This window comes from Petromyzon marinus, chromosome 69, assembly GCF_048934315.1.
Source record: "Petromyzon marinus isolate PM22_M1 ecotype Great Lakes invasive population chromosome 69, UKy_Petmar_22M1.pri1.0, whole genome shotgun sequence".
NCBI classification, from domain to species: Eukaryota; Metazoa; Chordata; class Hyperoartia; order Petromyzontiformes; family Petromyzontidae; genus Petromyzon; species Petromyzon marinus.
In genome coordinates, this window is record NC_133735.1 from 2,333,587 (window position 1) to 2,345,671 (window position 12,085).

Below are 12,085 nucleotides of genomic sequence, written 5' to 3' on the forward strand. Positions count from 1 at the left end.
TCTCCCCGCCGTGTCTCAGTGTCTCCCTGCCGTGTCTCAGTGTCTCCCTGCCGTGTCTCAGTGTCTCCCTGCCGTGTCTCAGTCTCTCCCTGCCGTGTCTCAGTCTCTCCCCGCCGTGTCTCAGTGTCTCCCCCGCCGTGTCTCCGCGCCTCAATGTGTCTCCCCCGCCGTGTCTCTCCGCCGTGTCTCCGCGCCTCACCGTGTCTCCCCCGCCGTGTCTCTCCCTGCGCCAGGCCGCACCGCGACGAGCCGAGCTCCCGCCGGGACCCCCGGCGCTCGCGCGACCAGGACCGTCGCGACCGCGCGGCCGAGGGCTCCGCCGCGGCCCTCCCCGGCGCCGCGGCCGCGGCCCCCGGCGGCGGCGCCGGCGGTGCCGCCGGCGCCGCCGCCGCCGCCGGGGGCCGCCCGTCCCGCGGCGGCCCCCCGGGCGCCGGGGCCTCGTCGCCCCCCCGCGGCTACCGCCGGGGGGGCTCGCCGGGCCGGCGCCCTCGCTCCCCGCCGCCGGCCCCCCGCCGGCGTTCCGCCGAGCGGCCGCCGCCGGGCCGCGAGCGGCCCCGCCGCAGCCGCTCCCGCGACCGCGGCAACGGCGGGGGCGGCGGCGGCGGCGTTTACCGGAGGGGCTCGTCGCCAGGCCGCGCGTCGCGGTACCACAGCCGCTACCACCGCGGGGGCCGACGGTCGGCGTCGCGGGAGCGGGAGGACCGCTTCAAGGGCTCGCTGTCCGAGGGGATGAAGGCGGCGCAGCACGAGTCGTCGGACGGCGAGCAGTGAGTCGCGTGGGGAGGTGGTGGTGGGTGGGTGGGTGGGGAGAGGTGGTGGGTAGATGGTGGGTAGGGGGTGGGTAGATGGGGGGTAGAGAGGTGGGTAGAGAGGTGGGTAGAGAGGTGGGTAGAGAGGTGGGTAGGTGGTGGGTAGATGGTGGGTAGAGAGGTGGGTAGTGGTGGGTATAGAGGTGGGTAGGTGGTGGGTATAGAGGTGGGTAGATGGGTAGAGAGGTGGGTAGAGAGGTGGGTAGAGAGGTGGGTAGAGAGGTGGGTAGGTGGTGGGTAGAGAGGTGGGTAGATGGTGGGTAGAGAGGTGGGTAGAGAGGTGGGTAGAGAGGTGGGTAGAGAGGTGGGTAGATGGTGGGTAGGTGGTGGGTAGGTGGTGGGTAGAGAGGTGGGTAGATGGTGGGTAGGTGGTGGGTAGGTGGTGGGTAGGTGGTGGGTAGATGGTGGGTAGAGAGGTGGGTAGGTGGTGGGTAGAGAGGTGGGTAGAGAGGTGGGTAGATGGTGGGTAGGTGGTGGGTAGAGAGGTGGGTGGAGAGGTGGGTAGGTGGTGGGTAGAGAGGTGGGTAGGTGGTGGGTAGATGGTGGGTAGAGAAGTGGGTAGGTGGTGGGTAGAGAGGTGGGTAGATGGTGGGTAGAGAGGTGGGTAGAGAGGTGGGTAGAGAGGTGGGTAAAGAGGTGGGTAGGTGGTGGGTAGAGAGGTGGGTAGAGAGGTGGGTAGAGAGGTGGGTAGATGGTGGGTAGATGGTGGGTAGATGGTGGGTAGATGGTGGGTAGAGAGGTGGGTAGATGGTGGGTAGAGAGGTGGGTAGAGAGGTGGGTAGGTGGTGGGTAGGTGGTGGGTAGGTGGTGGGTAGATGGTAGGTAGAGAGGTGGGTAGGTGGTGGGTAGGTGGTGGGTAGAGAGGTGGGTAGAGAGGTGGGTAGAGAGGTGGGTAGGTGGTGGGTAGAGAGGTGGGTAGAGAGGTGAGCAGAGTGGTGAGCGGAGAGGTGAGCAGAGTGGTGAGGCAGAGTGGTGAGCGGAGAGGTGAACGGAGAGGTGAGCGGAGAGGTGAGCAAAGAGGTGAGCGGAGAGGTGAGCGGAGAGGTGAGCAGTGAGGTGAGGCAGAGTGGTGAGGCAGAGTGGTGAGGCAGAGTGGTGAGGCAGAGAGGTGAGGCAGAGTGGTGAGGCAGAGTGGTGAGGCAGAGTGGTGAGGCAGAGTGGTGAGGCAGAGTGGTGAGGCAGAGTGGTGAGGCAGAGAGGTGAGGCAGAGTGGTGAGGCAGAGTGGTGAGGCAGAGTGGTGAGGCAGAGTGGTGAGGCAGAGTGGTGAGGCAGAGTGGTGAGGCAGAGTGGTGAGGCAGAGTGGTGAGGCAGAGTGGTGAGCAGTGAGCAACAGACCAGGTAGCTTCCACACAGCGTTACGCAACCGATGAAAAGATATTGCCGCTCGACTGATTCGGAGTGAGACCTCTGCTGTTAAACTGGAGCCAGTCATAAGCACACTGCCCAGGTATGGGAAACTCTCCACTCGCTCCACAACTGCCCCATCACCGATTGGGAGTTGTGGGGGTGTAGTGTCCTAAGGTACAAAATACCCAGGCAGGTGCTTAGTTTTAGTGGGGCTGATGGTAAGGCCCCACCTCTTAGTGGCACGCTCCAGTCTCAGCAGCAGCGTCTTCAACTCCTCCTCTGAATGAGCAGCTATTACCAAATCATCAGCATACATAACGTGGTTGAGCAATAGGGAGCCATCCCTTGACCGCACCCGGGCATCGATCAGACTCCCATTATATCTGTACCATATGGAGATTCCCCCGGTACAGCTATTGGAGGCTTCACGAACTACGTGGTCAAAATAGATGTTAAATAATGTGGGAGCCAGAGGACATCCCTGTCGCACCCCAAGGTGTACAGGGAATGGCTCTGACTCCCGGCCACGTAGTTTTACCCGGGCCCGCTCACCATCATGAAGGTCCTTAATGATCGTGAGCAGAGGGTCAGGTACTCCAAAAGCACGAAGAACAACCCAGAGCCCAGGCCTACTGATGGTATCATAGGCCTTGACCAGGTCAATAAAGCAGAGATGTAGGTTTTTTTGGAATTCCCTACACCTCTGCTGTAGCAGACGGACAGAAAATATGGCATCTGTGCAGGACCGCCCTTTCCTGAAACCGTATTGGGGCTCCGCAAGCCTCTCCTCAGCATGCCTGGCAAGGCGATGCTGAATAATCCTTGCCAGGACCTTTCCCGGCACACTGAGGAGTGAAATGCCCCTGTAGTTGTTACAGTCTGTGCGGTCCCCCTTCTTAAAAAGGGGGATCACCAGGGCATCCTTCCAATCCTGCGGAACCCGTCCCGTGGTCCAGACTGTTGTTATGATGTCATATAGAGCAGTCTGTGCAGAAACGCCACCCTCCCTCAGCATTTCGCTTGGGAGATCATTTCTGCCCGCTGCCTTTCCTGGTCTCAGACTCCAGATCGCCTTCAGTACTTCCTCAACAGATGGCACCTCAGCCAGCCACTCACAGGGGGTGACTTCCAATATTTGAGGCACCGCAGCCTCAGCAGGGTCATCCTCACTTTGTGCCACGATGTTTTCCTGGCTGAGGGATTTTCCCTCCTCTAGGACCTCACAGAAATGCTCAACAAATCTGCAAACCTGTTCCTGGGGGTCGGAGATTGGATCACCGTTTTTTCCCCTAATGATGGTAATAGGTGTGGCGCTGCAGGTTACTTTTTTGATGGAGTTAAATAGAGATTTGTGATCACGGGCCACTGAGGCAGACACCATCTCCTCAGCAACCCGCGACCACCACCCATCCTTGCAGCGCCTCACGGCTCTCCGAACCTCCGAGCGAAGGCTGCGGTAAGCCTCCTCATTCTCTGACGTGGGATTCTGTAGCCGATGACAGTGGGCCTGTCGCTTTTTCTCAACCATCCTGAACACCTCCTCTGTCAGCCAGGGTCTCTGGGGAGGTCTGGACCGCGTACCTAAATCAGCCATTGCAGCTGCATGAGTCACAGTCCTAAACCTCGCCCATTTACCCTCGACATCAGGAGGAGTCGGGGACGATGCCAATCCCAGCTGCAAGCGATGATGAAATTCCCGCTTGCAACTTTCATCAGATAACTGAGACCAGGCCACTTTAGGTTGGAATGGGGTCCTGGGTGTACACCCACCACCGGAGTAGAGGAATGGCAGGCGCATCTTACAGATGACTAGTCCATGGTCAGAGGTCCTGGTGTCAAGGACATGGGCTCGCATCCGCTGGTCCGTCACTATGTAGTCCAGCAGATGTTCTTGCTTGGACCCGGCATGCATCCATGATGTTGTGTGGATGCGCCGATCCTGGAACAGCGTGTTGGTAATTACAAGCCCATGGGTTGCACAAAAATCTAGCAGCCTCCTACCGTTGTTATTGAGCTGATCTGGCCCATGCCCTCCAATCACTCCAGACCAGGTGCCAGCATCATGACCAACTCGGGCATTGAAGTCACCCGACATGATGGCTCTATCCCGAGGGGCCACTTTAGCCAGCACCTGTGACAGGAGGTCATAGAAGGCATCTGACTCATCGGCTTTGCCTGCATCCCTCCACGGATGTTCATCTTCGGTGGGGGCATAAGTAACCACGACCACCATTCCTCGCCTCCGGTTGATGGGAAGGCGAGCCCAAAGTAGCCTGGGGCTTACAGCTTCCCACACCTCACCGCCACGCTCCCACGCCCCCTTCATTCTTTTGTTCAAAAGAAGAGCCACACCCTGTTGTTTGGCAGTCTGCTGCCCCGAGTAGAGGACTGTCCATCCCTCATGGTGGCAAGAGCCAGAACCGGTCCACCGGACCTCCTGAATGCCACATAGATCCAGGCGGTACCGGTCCAGCTCCCGACAGAGGAGTGGCAGCCTCTCCTCCGCAGTGAGGGTTCTAACATTCCATGTGGCCACCCGTAGTGGTTTTTCGTTGTTTCTGGCGGAGCCCCGAGGGTAGATATTCAATCTCCTGGCTTCGCCAATTGGGGTTTGGCCAGGAGACGTCATAGATGCCTGGCCCCCCGGGACCTCCGGCCAAGCTTATTAGTTATATATTTCAGTCGTAGTTTCGTGGTAATTAATTGAAGGTGGAGGGGTTACCAGCCCCTCGCACCCGTCCAGAGCCCCCGTTTAGCCCCTGTGGTAGACACATGCCATGAGGGGAGGAGCCAATCGAAATTGGACCTCCCCCCACAGCACTGTCCACGACAGAGTTGCCCATCCGGCACCGCGAGGAGGTAGGGGGTTGTTTTATACACACACACGCGCGTACACACACACGTGTTCCTCACACACGTGTACCTCACACACACGTTCACACACACACACGTGCACACACACACACGTGCACACACGTACACACGCAGGTGTGTACACAGGTGTGTACACACACACGTACACGCGCACACACGCACGTACGTGTACACACACGTGTGTACACGCACGCACGTGTGTAGACACGCACGCACATGTACACACACACGTGTACACACACGCACACACGCACCTGTACAGACGCACGCACGTGTGTAGACACACGCACGCACGTGTGTAGACGCACGCACGTGTGTACACACACGCACGTGTACACACGCACGTGTACACACGCACGTGTACACACGCACGTGTACACACGCACGTGTACACACACGCACGTGTACACACACGCACGCACGTGTACACACGCACGTGTACACACACGCACGTGTGTCAGCTCGACCCTTGTGTCACCCCCACCTCGCTGACTCCACCCCCCACCTCGCTGACTCCACCCCCCACCTCGCTCACTCCACCCACCCCCACCTCGTTGATTCCACCCCCCCCACCTCGCTCACTCCACCCACCCCCACCTCGCTGACTCCACCCCCCCACCTCGCTGACTCCACCCCCCACCCCCACCCCGCTGACTCCACACCCCCCACCCCCACCTCGCTGACTCCACCCCCTCACCTCGCTGACTCCACCCCCCCACCCAGCTTGGAGGACTTTGACCCCGAGGAGGAGGACGAGGATGTCGTCATCGAGCAGCGACGTCAGCAGAGGATGGCCATCGTGCAGGTGAGACGCCACCCTTGGCTCCTCCCCCTCCTACTCACCACCACTCCTCACCACTCTTACTCAACACTCTTACTACTCACCACTCTTACTCAACACTCTTACTACTCACCACTCTTACTAACCACTCTTACTCACCACTCTTACTCAACACTCTTACTACTCACCACTCTTACTCACCACTCTTACTACTCACCACTCTTACTACTCACCACTCTTACTCAACACTCTTACTACTCAACACTCTTACTACTCACCACTCTTACTACTCACCACTCTTACTACTCAACACTCTTACTCAATACTCTTACTACTCACCACTCTTACTACTCACCACTCTTACTACTCACCACTCTTACTCAATACTCTTACTACTCACCACTCTTACTACTCGCCACTCTTACTACTCACCACTCTTACTCAACACTCTTACTACTCACCACTCTTACTCAACACTCTTACTACTCACCACTCTTACTCACCACTCTTACTCACCACTCTTACTACTCACCACTCTTACTCACCACTCTTACTACTCAACACTCTTACTACTCACCACTCTTACTACTCACCACTCTTACTCAACACTCTTACTACTCACCACTCTTACTCAACACTCTTACTACTCACCACTCTTACTCACCACTCTTACTCACCACTCTTACTACTCACCACTCTTACTCACCACTCTTACTACTCAACACTCTTACTACTCACCACTCTTACTACTCAACACTCTTACTACTCAACACTCTTACTCACCACTCTTACTACTCACCACTCTTACTACTCACCACTCTTACTACTCACCACTCTTACTACTCACCACTCTTACTACTCACCACTCTTACTACTCACCACTCTTACCACTCACCACTCTTACTCAACACTCTTACTACTCACCACTCTTACTACTCACCACTCTTACTACTCACCACTCTTACTACTCACCACTCTTACTACTCACCACTCTTACTACTCACCACTCTTGCTACTCACTACTCTTACTACTCACCACTCTTACTACTCACCACTCTTACTCAACACTCTTACTACTCACCACTCTTACTACTCACCACTCTTACTCACCACTCTTACTACTCACCACTCTTACTCAATACTCTTACTACTCACCACTCTTACTACTCACCACTCTTACTACTCACCACTCTTACTACTCACCACTCTTACTACTCACCACTCTTACTCAATACTCTTACTACTCACCACTCTTACTACTCACCACTCTTACTACTCAACACTCTTACTACTCAACACTCTTACTACTCAACACTCTTACTACTCACCACTCTTACTACTCAACACTCTTACTACTCAACACTCTTACTACTCACCACTCTTACTCAACACTCTTACTACTCACCACTCCTCAACACTCTTACTACTCACCACTCTTACTACTCACCACTCTTACTACTCACCACTCTTACTCAGCACTCTTACTACTCACCACTCTTACTCACCACTCTTACTCCTCACCACTCTTACTCAACACTCTTACTACTCACCACTCTTGCTACTCACCACTCTTACTACTCACCACTCTTACTACTCACCACTCTTACTCAACACTCTTACTACTCACCACTCTTACTCACCACTCTTACTCAACACTCTTACTACTCACCACTCTTACTACTCACTACTCTTACTACTCACCACTCTTACTACTCACCACTCTTACTACTCAACACTCTTACTCACCACTCTTACTCAACACTCTTACTCAACACTCTTACTCACCACTCTTATTACTCACCACTCTTACTCACCACTCTTACTCAACACTCTTACTACTCACCACACTTACTACTCACCACTCTTACTACTCACCACTCTTACTCACCACTCTTACTACTCACCACTCTTACTACTCACCACTCTTACTACTCACCACTCTTACTCAATACTCTTACTACTCACCACTCTTACTACTCACCACTCTTGCTACTCACTACTCTTACTACTCACCACTCTTACTCACCACTCTTACTCAACACTCTTACTACTCACTACTCTTACTACTCACCACTCTTACTACTCACCACTCTTACTACTCACCACTCTTACTCACCACTCAACACTCTTACTACTCACCACTCTTACTACTCACCACTCTTACTCAATACTCTTACTACTCACCACTCTTACTACTCACCACTCTTACTACTCACCACTCTTACTACTCACCACTCTTACTCAATACTCTTACTACTCACCACTCTTACTACTCACCACTCTTACTACTCACCACTCTTACTCACCACTCTTACTACTCACCACTCTTACTACTCACCACTCTTACTCACCACTCTTACTACTCACCACTTTTACTACTCACCACTCCTCACCACTCTTACTACTCAACACTCTTACTCACCACTCAACACTCTTACTACTCACCACTCTTACTCACCACTCTTACTCAACACTCTTACTACTCACCACTCTTACTACTCAACACTCTTACTACTCAACACTCTTACTACTCACCACTCTTACTCACCACTCTTACTCAACACTCTTACTACTCACCACTCTTACTCAATACTCTTACTACTCACCACTCTTACTACTCACCACTCTTACTACTCACCACTCTTACTCACCACTCTTACTACTCACCACTCTTACTACTCACCACTCTTACTACTCACCACTTTTACTACTCACCACTCCTCACCACTCTTACTACTCAACACTCTTACTCACCACTCAACACTCTTACTACTCACCACTCTTACTCACCACTCTTACTCAACACTCTTACTACTCACCACTCTTACTACTCAACACTCTTACTACTCAACACTCTTACTACTCACCACTCTTACTCACCACTCTTACTCAACACTCTTACTACTCAACACTCTTACTACTCAACACTCTTACTACTCAACACTCTTACTACTCAACACTCTTACGCACCACTCTTACTACTCAACACTCTTACTACTCACCACTCCTCAACACTCTTACTCACCACTCTTACTACTCAACACTCTTACTACTCACCACTCTTACTACTCAACACTCTTACTACTCACCACTCTTACTACTCACCACCACTCCTCACCACTCTTACTCACCACTCTTACTACTCAACACTCTTACTCACCACTCACCACTCTTACTCACCACTCTTACTCACCACTCTTACTCACCACTCTTACTACTCACCACTCTTACTACTCACCACTCTTACTCAATACTCTTACTACTCACCACTCTTACTCACCACTCTTACTACTCACCACTTTTACTACTCACCACTCCTCAACACTCTTACTACTCAACACTCTTACTCAACACTCTTACTACTCACCACTCTTACTACTCACCAATCTTACTCAATACTCTTACTACTCACCACTCTTACTCACCACTCTTACTACTCACCACTCTTACTCACCACTCTTACTACTCACCACTCTTACTCACCACTCTTACTACTCACCACTTTTACTACTCACCACTCCTCAACACTCTTACTACTCAACACTCTTACTCACCACTCAACACTCTTACTACTCACCACTCTTACTCACCACTCTTACTACTCACCACTCTTACTACTCACCACTCTTACTACTCACCACTCTTACTACTCACCACTCTTACTACTCAACACTCTTACTCACCACTCTTACTACTCACCACTCTTACTACTCACCACTCTTACTCAACACTCTTACTACTCACCACTCTTACTACTCACCACTCTTACTCACCACTCTTACTACTCACCACTCTTACTACTCACCACTCTTACTACTCACCACTCTTACTACTCACCACTCTTACTACTCACCACTCTTACTACTCAACACTCTTACTACTCACCACTCTTACTCAACACTCTTACTACTCAACACTCTTACTACTCACCACTCTTACTACTCACCACTCTTACTACTCACCACCACTCCTCACCACTCTTACTCACCACTCTTACTACTCAACACTCTTACTCACCACTCACCACTCTTACTCAACACTCTTACTACTCACCACTCTTACTACTCACCACTCTTACTCACCACTCTTACTACTCAACACCACTCCTCACCACTCTTACTCACCACTCTTACCACTCAACACTCTTACTCAACACTCTTACTCACCACTCTTACTACTCACCACTCTTACTACTCAACACTCTTACTACTCACCACTCTTACTACTCAACACTCTTACTCAACACTCTTACTACTCACCACTCTTACTACTCACCACTCTTACCACTACTCACCACTCACCACTCCTTACTCACCAGTCCTCACTCCTCACCACTTCTCAACACTCTTACTCACCACTCACCACTCTTACTCACCACTCACCACTCTTACTCACCACTCTTACTCACCACTCTTGCTCACCACTCCCCACTCTTACTCAACACTCTTACTCACCACTCACCACTCTTACTCACCACTCTTACTCACCACTCTTACTCACCACTCTTACTACTCACCACTCTTACTACTCACCACTCTTACTACTCATCACTCTTACTACTCACCACTCTTCACTCAAAACTCTTACTACTCACCACTCTTACTACTCACCACTCTTACTCAATACTCTTACTACTCACCACTCTTACTCACCACTCTTACTACTCACCACTCTTACTACTCACCACTCTTACTCACCACTCTTACTACTCACCACTTTTACTACTCACCACTCCTCACCACTCTTACTACTCAACACTCTTACTCACCACTCAACACTCTTACTACTCACCACTCTTACTCACCACTCTTACTCAACACTCTTACTACTCACCACTCTTACTACTCAACACTCTTACTACTCACCACTCTTACTACTCACCACTCTTACTCAATACTCTTACTACTCACCACTCTTACTACTCACCACTCTTACTCACCACTCTTACTCACCACTCTTACTACTCACCTCTCTTACTACTCAACACTCTTACTACTCACCACTCTTACTCACCACTCTTACTACTCAACACTCTTACTACTCACCACTCTTACTCAACACTCTTACTACTCAACACTCTTACTACTCACCACTCCTCAACACTCTTACTCAACACTCTTACTACTCACCACTCTTACTACTCACCACTCTTACTACTCACCACTCTTACTACTCACCACTCTTACTATTCAACACTCTTACTCACCCTACTACTCACCACTCTTACTACTCACCACTCTTACTACTCACCACTCTTACTACCACCACTCTTACTACTCAACACTCTTACTACTCACCACTCTTACTACTCAACACTCTTACTACTCACCACTTTTACTACTCACCACTCTTACTACTCAACACTCTTACTACTCACCACTCTTACTACTCACCACTCTTACTACTCACCACTTTTACTACTCACCACTCTTACTACTCACCACTCCTCCACTCCTCACCACTCTTACTACTCAACACTCTTACTCACCACTCACCACTCTTACTCAACACTCTTACTACTCACCACTCTTACTACTCACCACTCTTACTACTCACCACTCTTACTACTCACCACTCTTACTACTCACCACTCTTACTACTCAACACTCTTACTACTCACCACTCTTACTACTCACCACTCTTACTACTCACCACTCTTACTACTCACCACTCTTACTCAACACTCTTACTACTCACCACTCTTACTACTCAACACTCTTACTACTCACCACTCTTACCACTCTTACTCAACACTCTTACTACTCAACACTCTTACTACTCACCACTCTTACTACTCACCACTCTTACTACTCACCACTCTTACTACTCACCACTCTTACTACTCAACACTCTTACTACTCAACACTCTTACTACTCACCACTCTTACTACTCACCACTCTTACTACTCAACACTCTTACTACTCACCACTCTTACTACTCACCACTCTTACTACTCACCACTCTTACTACTCACCACTCTTACTCAACACTCTTACTACTCACCACTCTTACTACTCAACACTCTTACTACTCACCACTCTTACCACTCTTACTCAACACTCTTACTACTCAACACTCTTACTCAACACTCTTACTACTCACCACTCTTACTACTCACCACTCTTACCACTACTCACCACTCACCACTCCTTACTCACCAGTCCTCACTCCTCACCACTTCTCAACACTCTTACTCACCACTCACCACTCTTACTCACCACTCACCACTCTTACTCACCACTCTTACTCACCACTCTTGCTCACCACTCCCC

The 12,085-nt window shown here is 51.4% G+C and overlaps 1 protein-coding gene across 1 annotated transcript in view; it reads left to right on the plus strand.

Moving 5' to 3' along the window:
• LOC116957083 (uncharacterized) overlaps positions 1-12,085 on the plus strand; it is a 59,065-nt gene that overhangs the window by 18,424 nt on the left and 28,556 nt on the right. Inside the window, exons 6-8 of the mRNA XM_076055097.1 lie at positions 234-348; positions 379-767; positions 5,755-5,836. Of these exons, the coding sequence (XP_075911212.1) occupies positions 234-348; positions 379-767; positions 5,755-5,836 (586 nt within the window). The remainder of the gene's footprint in view (positions 1-233; positions 349-378; positions 768-5,754; positions 5,837-12,085) is intronic.